The sequence below is a fragment of the Pelecanus crispus genome, chromosome 2 (assembly GCF_030463565.1).
Source record: "Pelecanus crispus isolate bPelCri1 chromosome 2, bPelCri1.pri, whole genome shotgun sequence".
NCBI classification, from domain to species: Eukaryota; Metazoa; Chordata; class Aves; order Pelecaniformes; family Pelecanidae; genus Pelecanus; species Pelecanus crispus.
The window spans coordinates 159990739-160008699 of NC_134644.1; the positions used below are offsets into that span (position 1 = coordinate 159990739).

A 17961-nucleotide genomic window follows, 5' to 3' on the forward strand; every position below is an offset into this window, starting at 1 on the left:
TCTCTCCTAGCTGGAGGAGACGAGTTTGGATGTATCATGTGAAACCGAGCACTGAATATCAAAAGGACAGGAATCCCAACCGTGTCTGAGCTATCAAAGCTCTTGAGATAAACCTGATACAGCCTTATGCAGGATCATGCAGATTTGTCTCTTCTTCTGCAAGACCACTTATAGGTGTGTACAAACTCACACACATATATGCACTTATATGTAGACACACAATTACATATATACAGATAAATAATCCTGCAGAAAAGGAACTTTCAGGGTCCATTTAAAAATAGATGCTCTTGCATACACACACAATTACTTTTCAAAGTATTCTCCTTTTTCGGTATTTCTACCCTCATTTTGTCTATCAATAGTTTTATTTTCGTATAAAATTTGAGACCCTTGACGATAAAATATACTGCCAGAGATCACAGAATATTGACAATATTGTCAGTCTTGGCAGAATACGAGAGTCAGACTCCCCTCCACAAAACCATAAAGCTGGGTGAAAAATCAATATGAGAGATTGATCTGCTTTCTGATTTTTCAGTTGTTAGAGTCACATTTCCAAGCTGTTCTCTCCAGACCATGAAGGGCCAGAAACTTCTTTTTTATTGCTTAATGAAAGCTGAAAACTCATAATTTCACATGACTTCAGAAGCAGTAGCTTGTAGAGAAATACCAGATATTGTCACAGTCATGATAAACCATATGATTGGCCACACAGTTTTAACATTTTGAGGGTTGAAATGCTACCTTTGCCAGCAAGTCATGCAGACAGACTTTTAAGCAAGGTATGAGTTGTAATAAAATCTGGAAAATAATCTTTTTGAGAGAAAAGACAGAATATTCTATAAAGAACTCCAATACAGTGTGGGTATTTTGTAAACTTTTCTGCAGGGATTTCAGCAATCACATTTTATTTTTAAATTCACTTCCTTTAACCCAGTACATGTAGAAATATTTCCAGGCAGAAGATTTCTCTTGGATGAAGTGATGCATCTGATATTCCGTGCTCTTCCATAGAATCAGATGTAGTTCCTGGTTCTTGATTGCATTTGCTACTGTATTGCAACATTTTATGATTAAGTCAGTAAACTTAACAATATTTAAACTGCTGTTCTGATTAGAGAGCTTAAATATGTGGAGAGTAGTGGGGTTACATTCAAAAGCTCTTAGCTTAATTTTTCTTCCACTGTATTAAATGAATATGACTGATTCAGAGAAGTATCACAGCAATACTGGGTATTTAGATCTAAAAAAATCCAAACCTTCCTATAATTCTGTTTGCCCTGTACAGCTTTTTCTACTGTTTTCCAGCCTAGTGCTTTTCTTGAACTTTTTCAAATTTCCTCTCATAAACTGACAGCTTGTACAAAAGATTGGCAATATGAGAATAGAAAAAGCCATTCCCACAATTATGCAACCCCAACTTTACTAAAAATGTCAATACTTTTCAAAAATCAGCAGACACTTCTCTTAACAGAAGTGACTTTTATAGTCAATACTGACGACTGGCCAGTTGTGGAAAAGTACCATGTTTCTCTTACAGACTATTTTAATAGAGAAGGCAAATCCTGAAATATTAAAAAGGAAGTAAAACAATAACAAGCGAGACATGTAAAGACTCCCCTTTCAAACTCTCATCTAGAGAATGAGTCATATGTTCATTTACAGCTAAGCTTGTATTAAATTGCTAGCAGTGAGTCTGCAAGCAGAAAAATAAAGCCAGAACTGCTGTCCAAAGACGAACTTCCCATGTCAGAGAAAACCCAAAAGGATTTCAATATGTATTCCTAGTGTTTGTTCTGGCAAGCAAACTGAATTAAGAAAAGAAAATGATGACATTTTAGAAAATGTGAGAAATCTAATTATTAAAAATTCTCTGCTAAAACCTATTTTATGATGACACAAAGGCTCTCTGTTCCCTGCAATGCACCACCTGCTTTTCATTATTTTACGCACAAAAAAATGCATTCAGTCACCTGTTCTACAAACTGCAATTTCAAGGAAAATAAAAGACGGAAAAGCACTCAATACAGACGTTCAGACCCATTCAGTACTCTGCAGCCTGTGCCAGGTCTGGCCAAAAAGGTCCAGAAGATGTCTGAACCATACTGATCTCAACCTAAGGTAAATCTAAATTATCCCCTGCTTTTCAGCGAACAGAAATGAAATTAAACAAAATGTATGCTAAAAACCATACAATTTCAAAACTTAAAGAAAATACACAGTTGCTTTTGCCTAGGGATTGTATAACTCATTTAATCAAAAACTTGCAGGATAAGAAGAGCTTGATCTAAATATGAGGCTGCTCATTTGCACAAGAATATACTTTTTATAGTGTCAAGGTATTTTCCTTTTCCTTATTATCCTTTGACAAAATGACACCGGGCAGCATTTTACAGGCACTGCAGGTGAGATTATAACCCGTTTGCCGAACCCACTTGCACAAACTGCTCCCAGGGTTTCTTGTTTTCACCAGATGGTGTTAGGGTGGGATCGCTGGTGAGCATCAACCCTGCCTATTTCTGTGCTGATTCTTTCTGAAAGATTTGCTGACAGCAACATGTGAAAAGCAGAGCTGTGAAGTCGTGCCTCCTGTGCGTGAACTTGGTTTTTCACAGCGTCAGTCAACTATCTGGGAAAGACAGCCATCCCCCGTATGCTCCCTGTCTCCTTCCCCGAACTCCTTCCAAACAGTTAAAAACAAGTTCTGACTCCAGCCAACATTTGTTTTTAATACACATTATCATGCCAAGAAATCTTGATTCTTTGGGCTTTGTGTTACACTTCAAAACAATATACTGAAATAGTGGTCCTAGGACAGTCAACAGTGCATGTATTTTTTCATTTACAGTAGTCTCAATACAGAAAGATTTATGATGGATTTTGTTTAAAGGATACCCAACAGAAAACACAACTAGCTTGTCAACACTGCAATGGACTTGGTGTGTAATTATGGGGGGTTTCTAAACAGAAGGTGACCTACGAAAGAAATCTGATTTTAACTGAAATTACTTGGGACAGGCAAAACTAAATGCTTTGATACATCATGTTCCTCCCTCATCCTAGGCTAACTTTGAACTAAGATGAAGGCATACTCGGACTGTGAGCGGTTTTGAGTCATTTTGTCATGAGAGCTTCCTTAAGTAACAGGCATTCCTTCATTATACTTTCAGATGACAAACTACTGAGTGCATTTGGACAGTCTGCAAAAGGGACCTCTTTCAGCCCTGCCGAATAGTTTTCTTGGAGAGCAGATATTCTCAGAAAAATGTTTGGCCCTACTATCATTTAACATCAGTACTAAATTCTTTAATAGCATACAATTTCTATCTTAGTATCTTTAACATTAATGATCTTAAATCTTGAGCAGATGCTTATTCATAACCCTTTTGACTCCTTTTCTTTTTTTTTTTGTCTTCTCCTCTACATTGCAATTCAGTTCATCCATTTTCAAACTTCAGTTAAGCTGAAAACACACAAAGGAAAACTTGCCCGCACTTGCTCGATACTATTTCGCACCTAAGGTTAAAAACAATGAGAGGTCTTTCATTGTATGCACAACACCTTTGCTTGGACTGAACATGTCAGACTGCCTTTGAGCACTGGCTGTGAATGCCAGGAAAACTGGATCGTTCAGATTGCAGTTTTTGGGAAAGCTGCACGACATTTGGGCCTAACTGGGTATGAACGTGTATCAGCCAGAAACTGCTCTTTAAGCTTTTTGAAAGAAAAAGCTTGCAGAAGGAGGCTAAAATTAGGACGCCAACCACATTACTTTTGCATCTAGAAATGACCCAACATTAACAAGGATGAGTGACCCCCAAATTCCACCTCATGGAATGGGACCCACAGACTTCAGTACTTCAAGGCTTCAGCTTCTTAATCAGAAACTCTCATCTGATGTTGGAAGCCTAACGTTAGCAGTTCAGCAAACTAGTTCCTGGTCTGCCAGTCTAGAGAATGACAAGGTTTAACCATACCACATGAAACAAGTGGATCCTTTCATTTTACTTAACATTTGACATACTCTGTCCACTTCTCCTTAGGAAACAAGCTTGAGGTCCAGTGAGTCTCACAATCTGTTGTTTCAATGTTGTTCTCATGAACTTCAGCAAAGGGAAGCACAAAGTCCTGTCCCCAGGGAGGAATAACCCCAGGCACCAGTACATGCCTTGGCCAAATGTCTGGAAAGCAGCTTTGCAAAAAAGGCCCTGGGGGTCCTGGTGGACACCAAGCTGACCATGAGCTAGCAATGAGCCCTTGCAGCAAAGGCGGCCAACAGCTTCCTGGGCTGCATTAGGCAGAGCGTTGCCAGCAGGTCAATGGAGTTGATCCTTCCCTTCTGCTCAGCACTCATGAGGCACATCAAGGGTGCTGCATCCAGGGCTGGGGTCCCCAGTACAAGAGAGACATGGACTTACTGGAGCAAGTCTAGCAAAGGGCCATAGAATCATAGAACCACAGAATCGTTTAGGTTGGAAAAGACCTTTAAGATCATCCAGTCCAACCATTAACCTAACATTACCAAGTCCACCACTAAATCAATTAAGGGTAGAGTAGCAATTTCGTGTTTCCTGGCTTGGTGGCTGGATTAGTTTTAATGAAAGTAAAAACTAGGAATCAGTAAGGTTGGAAAGGAGCTCTAAGATCATCAGTCCAACCATCAACCGAACACCACCATGTCCACTAAACGATGTCCCAGAGTGCCACATCTACCCGTTTTTTGAACACTTCCACGGATGGTGACTCCACCATCTCTCTGGGCAGCCTGTTCCAATGCTTGACTACCCTTTCCGTAAAGAAATTTTTCCTAATATCCAATCTAAATCTCCCCTGGTGCAGCTTGAGCCCATTTCCTCTTGTCCTATTGCTAGCTACTTGGGAGAAGAGACCAACACCCACCTCACTACAACCTCCTTTCAGGTAGTTGTAGAGAGCGACAAGGTCTCCCCTCAGCCTCCTTTTCTCCAGGCTAAACAACCCCAGTTCCCTCAGCCGCTCCTCATAAGGCCTGTGCTCCAGACCCTTCACCAGCTTCGTTGCCCTTCTCTGGACATGCTCCAGCACCTCAATGTCTTTCTTGTAGTGAGGGGCCCAAAACTGGACACAGTATTCCACGTGTGGCCTCACCAGTGCCAAGTACAGGGGGATGATCACCTCCCTGCTCCTGCTGGCCACACTATTCCTGATACAAGCCAGGATGCTGTTGGCCTTCTTGGCCACCTGGGCACACTGCTGGCTCATGTTCAGCTGGCTGTCAAGTAACACCCCCAGGTCCTTTTCGGCCAGGCAGCTTTCCAGTCACTCTTCCCCAAGCCTGCAGCCTTGCATGGGGTTGTTGTGCCCGAAGTGCAGGACCCGGCACTTGGCCTTGTTAAACCTCATACAGTTGGCCTTGGCCCATTGGTCCAGCCTGTCCAGGTCCCTCTGCAGGGCCATCCTACCCTCCAGCAGATCGACACTCCCACCCAACTTGGTGTCATCAGCAAACTTACTGAGGGTGGCACTCAATCCCCTCATCCAGATTGTTGATAAAGATGTTAAACAAGGCTGGCCCCAAAACAGAGCCCTGGGGAATACCGCTCGTGACCGGTCGCCAACTGCACTTAACTCCATTCACCACTACTCTCTGGGCTCGGCCACCCAGCCAGTTTTTTACCCAGCGAAGAGTACACCCATCTAAGCCATGAACTGCCAGCTTCCTACGGAGAATTCTATGGGAGACGGTGTCAAAGGCTTTGCTGAAGTCCGGGTAGATCACATCCGCGGCCTTTCCTTCATCCACCAGGTGGATCACCAGGTCATAGAAGGAGATCATGTTGGTCAAGCAGGACCTGCCTTTCATGAACCCATGATGGCTGGGCCTGATCACCTGGTTGACCTGCACATGCCTGTTGAGGACACTCAATATGAACTGCTCCATAATCTTTCCTGGCACCAAGGTCAGGCTGATAGGCCTGTAGTTCCCCGGGTCCTCCTTCCGGCCCTTCTTGTAGATGGGCGTCACATTGGCAAGCCTCCAGTCATCAGGGACCTCCCCTGTTAACCAGGACTGCTGATAGATGATGCAAAGTGGCTTGGTGAGCTCCTCCGCCAGCTCCCTCAATACTCTCGGATGGATCCCATGCGGCTCCATAGAATTGTGAGTGGCCAGGTAGCGTAGCAGGTCATTAACTGCTTCCTCCTGGATTATGGGGGCTCCATTCTGGTCCCAGTCCCTATCTTGCAGCTCAGGGGGCTGAGTACCCTGGGGGTGACTGATCTGGCTATTAAAGACAGAGGCAAAGAAGGCATTAAGTACCTCAGCCTTTTCCTCATCCTTGGTGACAATGTTTCCCCCCACATCCAGCAAAGGATGGACATTCTCCTTGGCTCTCTTTTTGTTGTTAATGTACTTGTAAAAACATTTCCTATTATCTCTTACAACAGTGGCCAGATTGAGTTCTAGCTGGGCTTTTGCTTTTCTAACTTCCTCTCTGCATGACCTAACAAGATCCTTGTACTCTTCCTGAGTTGCCCGCCCCTTCTTCCAATGGCGGTAGACTCTCCTTTTTATCGTGAGTCCCAGCAAAAGCTCCCTGTTCAGCCGGGCCAGTTGTCTTCCCCACCGGTTCGTCTTATGGCACATGGGGACAGCCCGCTCCTGCGCCCTTAAGACTTCCTTCTTGAAGAAGGCCCAGCCTTCCTGGACCCCTTTCCCCTTCAGGACCGCCTCCCAACCAGCCTCCTGCACAGGCCAAAGTCTGCCCTCTGGAAGTCCATGGTAACAGTTTTTACTGCCCCTCCTCCTTACGTCACCAAGAATCAAACAGTCTATCATATCATGGTCGCTAAGCCATGATGATGATTAAGGGACTGGAGCTTCTGTCATACAAGGAGAGGCTGAGAGCTGGGGCTGTTCAGCTCTGGAGAAGAGAAGGCTCAGGGGGATCTCATGCATGTGTGTCAATACCTGATGGGGAGAAGTAGAGAAGATGGAGCCAGGCTCTTTTAAGCAGTACCCAGTGACAGGTCAATAAGCAATGGGCATGAATTTGACCTACAGGTAATTCCATTTAAACATAAGAAGGGAGTTTTTTACTGTGATGGTGGTCAAAGACTGGAACAGTTGGCCTGAAGTGGTTATGGAGTCTGTATGCTTGGAAATACTCAAAACCTGACCGGGCACGGCCCTGAGCACCCTGCTCTAGAGGACCCTGCTTCAAGCAGAGGGCTTGGACGAGACAATCTCAGGAGGTCCCTTCCCACCTCAGCTATTCTCTTCTGTGATTGCTTGTTCCAGCAATGGCAATTAAGTTAAGATTTGTAGCTGCACTTTACTCGAAAGCCTCTAAGTTTCTAAGTAAAACAGTGTAATACTTCAGGAATAAAGCAGAAATGCATTTAATGCTAACTCAACTCATAATGTACCCTATTGCATGCTTATGACTGGAGAGTTTCCTCAAATCCTTATTCCTTACAGATCATCCTTCAACTTCATCATCTAGGGCGTGTAGGCATCCAATTCAGCATCTTGTCCTCAATCTACAGATTTGAAACTGTTCAGCAGTGTTCTCAGAAACAGAGCTTATGGACCCTGTGAGACCCATAGGAGCCTTAGGATGAGATCTGATGGTCTGAGAGAAAAGACAGACAAGAGTCAGCATGCAAATACAGACTACAGTGACCAGAACTACAGCCTAGCCCCAGCCCCTGCAAAAGCTATGTTTACAAATTTGTCTTCGCCCTTATCACACAGAGATACTGGCAAATATTAGAGTTAAATACTTTTTTTTTGTGTGTGTGAATGTGGGTCCTCAAGCTTCTGCAGCATTATTCCTTTGTGCGCCAGGACCACCAAGTTTTGAAACAGCCTGCAGCTGCAAAAATCAATGAAATCCCACCTTGACCAGTGCATTTAAACATCTTCTCATCTACAGTAGAACTGTGCTTTGGCTTAAATTCTGAGTGAATGTTCATCAAATTAACTAGTTTTTTGAGCCCTGCCCTATTAATATTCAGGAAAAAGCATTCTTCATTTATAAATGCTTTTTTCTAATTAATTTTCTTTAATCAGTAAGCCATTTTATATTTTTAATGTAAACTCTCAAAAACGCAGACCTTTGCCACAGCACTGAAAGGCGCTTTCTAATTAAGTCCATGCCAAACTTAACTCATATTTAGAAATTTGTCTTTATGAGAAGTCGTATTTAAACAGCAAATGTATTAAATTCCTACTGATTCCAGTATTCAAATATCAGCTGAAAAACTAACTTTAAAAAAAGTAACCTTAGTCCTAGTATTTGTGGTTAAAATAAAAACTTCTACTCTACAAGTTAATGAACGTGGCTGAACAGCTGCTACAGCCACTGCTGGAGGAAAAGCAGCAATTTAATAAAGAGTAAAGTGATAATTATCCAGCATCCTGATTCATTTTAAGATATGGCATCTTCAAGCACCAGAACACACGTACTCCCTTGAATTGATAACTGAAAACATTTCCTTGGGCTAACTAAATATGTAGTTGACTGAATTTTCATTAAAAAAATAGCGATATGATCCCCTGGGGAGAATGTTCTTCAATTATAAACACCCATGTTTCATTTTATATTCTCCTCTCATACCTTCTTGAGAAGCCCACATTAAGCTTGTGCCATAAATCTCTTCAGAAGCAGACAATATTTACTATCATTCATACTTTTTCCAGATGAAGAATAAATAAAAGGGCATTCTCCACATCTGGACAGCATCCCATGCTACGTATTTTTAACACTACTAAAGCACAACTCTTCCCTCAATGATTTTCCTCCACAAATGGTATCAGCCACATTTCATACTCCTCCACAGTGAACATAGCTGTTCTTCACCTTCTGAAAAGCTGGTAGAGGGAATGCTCTCGGGAGATGAACTCCTGTTATGCCACTGGCATGGGGAAGAGAAAGTTGGGCCAAGAGGAGAGGATTTATGCTAAATTAGGGTCATTGTTCTTGCTCTGGCCTCATCCCTTCCTTTCTTTCTGGGTGTAGAGGGAATGTAGCAAAGGCAGAGGAACTAAGCTGAATGATCTCTCCCAGCCTCATTTTACCTGTGTGTTGCTGCTCTCTCAGCCCTTTCCACTGCTACACCACTTCTTAAATTGCTGTTCAGCTGTGCAGCCCTCTTAGTGACAGTATTTGGTCTCAGTTCGATCAGTACAGATCTATAGATTTGCATCTAGGTTACTAGATCCTGCTGATCTATGAATCCATATGCTGTCAACACTTTGAAATTTATCCTCCAGTCTCTGACCACATCACACACGTTCCGCCTGCCACCTGCTCCTCTTCCACTCTTGCTGTACAGCAATTCCCTACTGCACTCAAAATGCGGGGGCCATCACCTTCACATGCCTCTGTCAGCTCTGCCCTTGTACTGTGGGCATCTCATCCCACCTCTGACTTTCTCCTGTGGAGATGCCATTCTGACCTGTGAAATTTGCCTAGAAGAGATCTTTCAACTTAGACACACTCCCTTTATCCTGGCTCCTCTGTTCCCCAGCAAGAGACTCACGGTCTGAATGGAGAGAGCTCCTACAATTACCCAACTTCAGGTCTTTTTTAAGCATTAGCCATAACATCTACTGATCACTACTGTTTGATAACAGCTAGGCAGATGGTAACTGTGGTTTCTCTAGCTGCTGCTTCTGAGTAGGTCCCTACATGTAGCAACTCCACGCCCAGGGCACCACTCTCCTTTCCCCAGCCCTCATTCACCTGATTCCTTTCAGGCTGCAGACTCTCTTCAGCTGCCATTTACTACTGATTTGTCAGTCGCTGCAGCTGGGAGCCCCTGGTCTGGTGCTGCAAACACCCGTGTGGCAGCTAACCCTACTGAGGAAGGGAAAGGACAGCTGACAGGTATGCGACACTTGTGCACTGTGGGGACAACTGGAGGCAGAGGAGAAAGACGCAATATGGACCAGTTCAGAAGAGAGACAACAAATGGGAAAGTGAAGAAAGTAAAGCAGCAAAAAAATCTATCATTGTCCTATATGATAACAAAATTTTTGCTGATTTGTTCTATAAACCTTTGAACAATGGACTTTGGGAGCAAAGCCAAGCATTAAACTTGTAATACCCTCTGTGTTGATCTATGCCTGAGGTGAACTATATCAGCATGGCTCAGTTTATAATGTAGGGCAGGAACATGCTATAAAATATACCTGATCCACAATTATCCTGTGTTCAGTTTCGGGTCCCTTGCTACATGAAAGACATTGAGGTGCTGGAGTGTGTCCAGAGAAGGGCAATGAAGCTGGGTGAAGGATCTGGAGGACAAGTCTTATGAGGAGCAGCTGAGAGAACTGGGGTTGTTTAGCCTGGGGAAAAGCAGGCTCAGGGGAGACCTTATCGCTGTCTACAACCACCTGGCAGGAGGTTGTAGCGAGGTGGGTGTAGGTCTCTTTCTCCCTAGTAACAAACGATAGGACAAGAGGAAATGGCCTCAAGTTGCGCCAGGGGAGGTTTAGATTGGATATTATGAAAAATTTCTTCACTGAAAGGGTTGTCAAGCATTGGAACAGGCTGCCCAGGGAAGTGGTTGAGTCCCCATCCCTGGAGGTATTTAAAAGACGTGTAGACATGGTGCTTAGGGCCATGGTTTAGTGGTGGACTTAGCAGTGTTAGGTTAACAGTTAGATTTGATGATTTTAAGGGTCTTTTCCAACCTAAGTGATTCTATGATTCTATGATTATTCCCTTCTGATGGCCTATGTAAGGGTCCCACTGAAGCATCCTGTGATGCTCTGCTACTTGGGCTTTCTCTGTTTGTAAAGGGAGGTGTTAGGGTCTACTGAGAGGAAGGAACATGTGGGTCTTGCACCACTGTGGAACTGGGAAGTAGCCAGATGCAGGTGCTGGGAAGCAGTACTGGATCTCACAGGATGGACGCAGTATGGACACAACCAACAGTATTTGTGGACAGAGAGGTTCATATCAATGAATCACATAGCAGTAAAGTAAGCAAAACAGTAATTAACAGACAACCCCTGTTTATTCCAAGCTGCTTGTGGATTTTTTAGATGTGCTTTTTGGGATGGACTTGATAAAAAAATCAGCCAAAATAAACCCTCTAACATTTGCAAATCATATATTCAAACCATAAAACCATTTAAAATCTAACAGTAGTCTTTGTTCTTCCCATACACTTTGATATTCAGATGCTTTAATCTCTGTTATAAAGCCTCCTAGGACATCCCCTTACAGATTTAATTTCAATACCATAAGCGTAGTTATTTACTAAATGTTTTCAGGCCATCATTCAATCCCCTTAGGATAGGTTTCGTCTAGCCAACAGCAGATATCTACAGAGCAGAACAGCCAATAGGTCGATGCCTACCCTCCTTTCTTCCACAATGGAGAGCAATAGACATTTCTGGTGTGCAGCTCATCTCACCTCATCTGGTGCTAGACACTGAAATTAGGCAAGATGTAGGTCACATCATTAGGTCTACAGTTAGGAGAGAAGAGTCCAAACTTCCTCTTCATCAGATCCAAGCTCAAACATCCTTCCCTCTCCCTGGGCCAAATATTCCCTGTTGGGTAGGAGTTTCAAACCATCTACTAGGAAACACAGTGCAGGAAGAATTTAGGGTATCTCAGTCTGGGCTTTTGAAGTGTACCACATCGCTAACCATGTAACACAAAAACGATAATAAAACACAATCTCTTCAGCAAGTTTTTGTCACAAATGTAGTGCCATTGTTGCAAACATTACAGTCACTGATGCTTGTAATAGAAAAAAAAAGTTACTTTTAACAAGATCCTGGAACTACCAAATACCCTCCTGTCATCCATTTTGCGTCAACAGATTGCAGAGACGTGATTGAGGAAAAAGTGACAAACTTATGCCTCTGGAACACAAGAGCAGATCTTTTAAGACACTTAAAACGTCCTTCATCTGACACAGGTACCGCTGCCACGCAGACCTGCCTGTTCAGCCATCCTGCCCCACAGCAGCTCGTACGCGGAGCCCCACGGGGTGCTGCAGCGAGTCTGCTGCCGGCACAGGGGAGCACAGGGCTGCCTGTCCTAACCCTCCCTGCTCCAACAGAATCGATCACGGACAGGTCATGCTGCGTGTATCCCTTCTCCAAAGGTTTTTCTGAGTGTGGGGAAGGAAGCTCTTAGTTCTGGACATTGCCATTAATTTATATGCTGTAGGTGACTATTTTTATTATTAATCTCCTGCACCTGTGCCCAGCATGTTGGATGGGTGAATTTTAAATAAATTAAATTTTGCATACTCACTCCCTTTGTGATTTTATTATGCAAATAATGCTCATCTTTTCACCTCTGAAACCATCCACATACCACAATTTCAAAGTCAGACTAATTTATAAAAATGCTGAGAAAGTCAGATCTTTTTTAAGGACTCAATACAATGAGAACTGATTTCTGTTCCTTTGTAATCTGGAGGGTAAATAGGAGAGCCCGTTGGTTTTGATGTTTCTTCTTTTTCAGAAAGTAGAACTTTAATTGTAATTTTTATCTATGGTTATATTCTGCCGTCTCCAGATTTCTGCAGGTCATCTTAAATCCCGCCTGTTCAACTGGCTGTGGGTATTTTATAATTTTCTGTGACACAGACTGCAAGTCTGAAAGCAAAAACCACAGTCATTTCTTGAGGTGGTTGGGGATGGATGAATTCCCAAGGTAAGGGGCGACAGGCAGAGAAGCAGGAGAGGCAGGACAACGCAGAGGACAACAAGAGGGAGAGCTGGCAGCTTTCGGAGCGTTCAGATTGCTCTCTGGAGGCTTCCCTCGAAATCGGCAGAATTCACGGCAGGATGTATTGGAAAGATATTGAGCACATAATCCTCAGCTCCTTCATAAATGTTGATGCACAGCTGGGTCACATCAGCTGCTGCAGAGCAGGAGCAGTAGTAACAGATGCTACCAATACAGAAATACGTTGGCTTTGTTATATGTTGGCCTCAGGTTTTGTGGAGGCAGACACAGGCTGGTCCCACACATCATGCTCATTTTTGACTCTGTGTGAGCCTTGGGTGGAGAGAGACTCCCCTGACCACCCATTTTATCTACTGCTTCAAACAGCAGAACCGGTTTCATCAGCATTTGGGGCCATATTGCCTAACTGGAGGCATTTATTAAAGGCTCTCAATGTATGCATACTGATTATTTATACTCAGAGCAAGGGTCGGTCGTTCTTGGCTAGAAAATTATGAATATTGCTCAGTGCTTTCTTGACCTTAGTCTCAAAGATTAAGTTAGTCAGCTGTCTTGGTGGAATGAATACAGTCCTGCTCTACTGGAGTTGGTCCAGTTCCAATTCTAGAAACTCTTGGAGGACATTTTTTTATTGTATTGGTTCTATGTACTTTTCCCTTTGAGCCTCTCTTTTCAGCCTAACTAGAAAAGCCAGTAGTCAACGTTTCTGGTTAGGAGTGCTATCTTCTTTATTGTCTTCAGTTAATACTTTATCTTATTTTCTTTAATGAGTGCCCTGTCACCTCTGTATTATGCAAGACTTCTTTGGCGTATCCAAACCAACCAGTAACTACCAACCCCAAAGACACCCACTCTAATGATGAATCCAACAGATCAGATAGAGAAATAATTCAAAGGAATCATTAGCAATCTTAGCTTGCACAAGAAAAAAAAAAGAAACACAATAAAAAGTGTACTTATTTGATCTGTTCACATTTAGCATCAATTATAGAGATAGTGTGAAGTAGACAGAGCTCAAATTTTAATTACCTTGAAATTTGCATAGTGGTTTACTAAATGCCTTTTTGTTTAAGTCTGTTTAATACAGTATTTAATTAAACCTCATTCTAGGTCAAAGCAATTTAATTAAAAAAACTTATTGCCTGTAGGTCCTACATAAACAGTGTTGGGCACACCTTGTGCTTGGAGATCGTATGATCATCAACAAAGTTGCTTCCTTGCTCAGGGACAAGCAGATTACATAAAAACCTCTATTACTGGAAATGGGGAAACAGGGAAATGCTTTGTGATTAGTGAATCCCAACACAAAATACAGTCATCCCATAGGAAAGCGCTCCTGTACAAGGGGCTGTCATGGTTTAAGTGGGATTCTGGACAGCAAGCCCAGCACACATTGTTCTCTGAGTGCGAACAGAAGGAGTGAGGGGATACAGTATTTTAAGTTACACAACGAAGGATTTTACTACAAAACACTGAAAAAATCCCAAACACACACATTCCTCTTCTGCCAGGATGCACCTAACACAAAACTGGTAGCTTCAGGATATCTTTAGGTACTCGTACCTAGCCCAAAGCATGTCAAAATTGATGCACAACAATCCAGTCATTATTTGAAAATGCGACAGCACAAATAGCGCCCTGCCAAGGACCCGGGCAATCTTGCACAGATTAAAAACATATTTAAGTCTTGGCAGTATTTCCCTCTTACCCTTGTAAGATTTTTCATTTCCAAATGAAAATTTGTCCAAGCTTGTGACTATCTTGAGAGCCAGGGTCCATCAGCTGTGGGCTGTAACACTTCACAGGCTCTCCTGGCTCTGCTTCCCCTCCATTCAAAATGCTGCCACAAAGACTATTTTCTGTTTCCTCGCTTTGATGATAATGGATTCATATTTGCAACAGCAGACTCAGAAATGCCTGAAGACTTTCAAGGTCCCTCTGAGCAGAGCCTATCTTTACCCATCATTTCTTATTTGTTACTGAGCTATTGATCCTAACTCTGCCAGGGACACCAGCCTCTGCTACCCAGTCAAAAAAAATCTCCGAAGACAATTAGATTTTCTCCCAAGAGGCTCCCACTTCTGGGCAGAGTTTGTTCAAAACATCTGCGAGGCCACACCTTACTATCTTGTTGAAAAATGCTAGAAGAAATTTAGAAAGATTTTCCTCTACCAAGATGCCTACAGTAATGTGACAGATTTGTTGGGATTGTGGCTTATTTTAAGAGAGCTACCATCTTATTTTTCTCCCATATTTATTTGTTGCATTTACCTGCTGCTTTCGGACATATTTAGCATGCAATCTTTTGTGGTCTTTGCAGTCCATTTCCATAAAGCACCGAGTGCAGTGAGGTGTTGGCCCACAAGGAGGGCTTCTGAAGTATTGTCATAATACAAATAAGCACAAAGAAGTAACAATAGCATGTGGAAAGGATTAATTTTACCCTCTGCTTTTCACCAGTAAGAAAAAGAGGACTGTAATATCCAGACAGAAAATAACTAGCGCATATTGCCGACAGACTACACGTACCAGTTAATGTGCAAGGAAGAGATTTCACAGGATGCCTCATGATTACCTTCACAGGGAATCAATCTGCGTATCCGCAGATTAGTTTTGCTCTTCATGATGACACTGTAAATGAGGGTCCAGGCTCAAGCACACTTAGGTACCTTCACGCTTGACTTGCCTCGTTCTCTGCTCCTTCACCACTGTTCTCTGTACTGGGGGAGGGCGTGCAGGTCTCCCAAAAGGCCACTCAGCTCCACATCTGGATTCATGCTCTCTGGTTCAAGATTGTTTAGCAGCATATGCCAAGGACATTTTCTTGAAGTACCATGCACTAGCACACAAACCGTCTCTCCTCCCTGTCTATCCAATTCTAAAACTAGTTAAAATGCTTTCAAGAAGGGAAAATATGCACTCAATAAGGCAGAATAGAAAGTTTTGAAGAAGCATGACTGCTCCTTGATTTTCAGAGGTGTGAAGCCCCCAGCAGCTCTACGCAGGCCCTGGTTCTCACAAAATAAACCTTTAAGTATTTCATACAGATCATTTGACACCTGTGGGTACCTTGTAAAAATCAGGCTATCCCAGGGAACACGTGTACAAAAGCAGTCACTGTTTCTTGTAGGCTATGCGGCCATGTGCAGCTGCTTATTTAAGGCAAGCTTTGAACTCTGAATGAGATGCACTGATAGAAAATGTTGCAATGCTGTGGCAAATTATGTAAATATCACATACAAGGAAGCACCCTCAAACAGTGATCTTGTTTGTGTTCTCTCTAAATTTCCATCAGCGTGGATTTTTACTAAACAAACACCGTTCCTCTTGTGTTGTTATTTGGAGAGAGAACCCAGTGGGATCTCTACTTCTTCTCTGAACCATGTCCTAGATCTTTCTAGCTTAAAACCTCCACCACCCACATCCCCGGACACTTCTACTTTCACCTGCAAAAATTAACCCTTAACTCTGCCATATCTTTCCAGATCTCAAGGCAATTGGTTACTAGGCAACCACCCCCTATTTTCTCCGGCTTGCTTGTTTAATTGAAGCCTGTGCTAAATAACAACTCCAAAGAGGAAAGCCACTCTTTAACAGTGAATAGTTATTACTAAAGTCATGGGTAGAGCTTTGGTACAAGGGGGATGGGTACAGGAAAGCAGCCCCCTCCCTAAAATGTCCTTGTATCACCAGCAAACAACTGCTAAATATACAAGCAAAGACCTTTTTGCCTATTTGTCCGCTAACCCTGCAACAGGAGACCCGTGCGGAGGCTAGGTCCATACTGTCTGGTGACCTGCCCCAGCGAGCACTCGGTCTTCCACCTGCTTGTCTCTCATCCACACCACCTGACGGAGCCCTCCGTGGACGGAGGCAACCACTGAACTGCCCTGGCCTTCCTCTGGGAAGAGACCTAGACCTGTCTCTCCACGGACAGGACCTGCAGTTGATCTACCCTGGCTGCCTGAGGAACAACTGGGGATACAGAGCACGCTCGGGGAGCAAACCGAATTGACAGTGCTCCCCGTGTATAGGGGTAAGCAACTCCACCACTGGAGTTTGGGTCCACCAGACCCAAAATGAGGTCAGTCTCACAGCAAATATTTTGGCACAGATTTTCAGGGAGGCCCAATCCAGCATGCACTGTTCCTGCACTGGTACCCTGCACTTCCAGCAGGTAGGTCTGGAAACAGAGCTGGAATTTTTGCACCAATTCCTGAAAGCCCAGATACAAAAGATGTTACCTTTCAGAAAGCACAGGCCCTTCTGCTGTCTGCAGTAATGTTGCTCAGAGGAAGGTGGAAACAGGAACCAGAAAGTCACATCTTAGTAACGTGCTACAGTTCCGTCCTCCAAAATGGAAGGTGAATGAGCATGTGTGCTTGTGTGCATGGAGAAGGTGCGAATCTATTTGCATGATGCAAAGTGTGCTAATGTGAACGACAAATGTCTCAGTGCACAAAAATCCTAGTGCTTTGGTAGTCATTAGTCATTAAAGTGACTGGCTTCTGGCTAGACTGACTCAGTATATCAGTCCTCCACGCTGCTGTACGCATCCCAAGAGAGGAGTTAGGAACTTGCAAGAGGCTGGGGAGGAGAAGCTGCAGCAGCCTCCACCCAGATGGCCTTAAACTGCTACAGAAACATCTCAAAACTGAGATCTACTAAACGTTAGGTGGAAAGTTGTGACGGGGATCTCACTGCCTCCACAGACACACCTACAGCGCTGGGTGCAGAGCACTTAAAAGCAGTTGCTGACTAGACCTGCTCCAAGCCTGGCCTCGCAGATGAATTTACATAACATTCACAGCAAAGGGAACAAAAAATAAATCTACGAGTTTCCTTATTTAATGCATGGAGAATGAAAGACGTACTTCATTGTTAAGAAGAGTGTTTAACCAGAGAAATGACTGACTTAAGTCTTGAGCAAAGGAGCAGCAGTATCAAACATTTTCATAAAGTGAGAGCTGTGGAGCAAGGACTTCTGAAGAGAGGTCTGCCTGGCTTCTCCACATAACTCCTCACTCCCTGGAAACCACATTCTTGTCCAAGCAAACTCTGCCAGAGCCAGACCTTATAGGCTGGCTCCACCCCACCAAAATGAAAGCATTTAAATAAATGCCTTTATAAGCTTAAGAACCTGATTATATTGAGAGGAGGAAGAATACTGCCTCAAATTTGAACTGCCCTCTGGAAGCCTGTCTGAATTGGTGGCTTGAAAGAGGTTTCTCTAACTCAACTCCAGGTGTGTAAT

At 43.3% G+C, this 17961-nt stretch overlaps 1 protein-coding gene across 1 annotated transcript in view; it reads right to left on the reverse strand.

Moving 5' to 3' along the window:
• SAMD12 (sterile alpha motif domain containing 12) overlaps positions 1-17961 on the reverse strand; it is a 192590-nt gene that overhangs the window by 36729 nt on the left and 137900 nt on the right. The window contains 1 exon segment of the mRNA XM_075705077.1: positions 7181-7186. Within this exon segment, the coding sequence (XP_075561192.1) occupies positions 7181-7186 (6 nt within the window).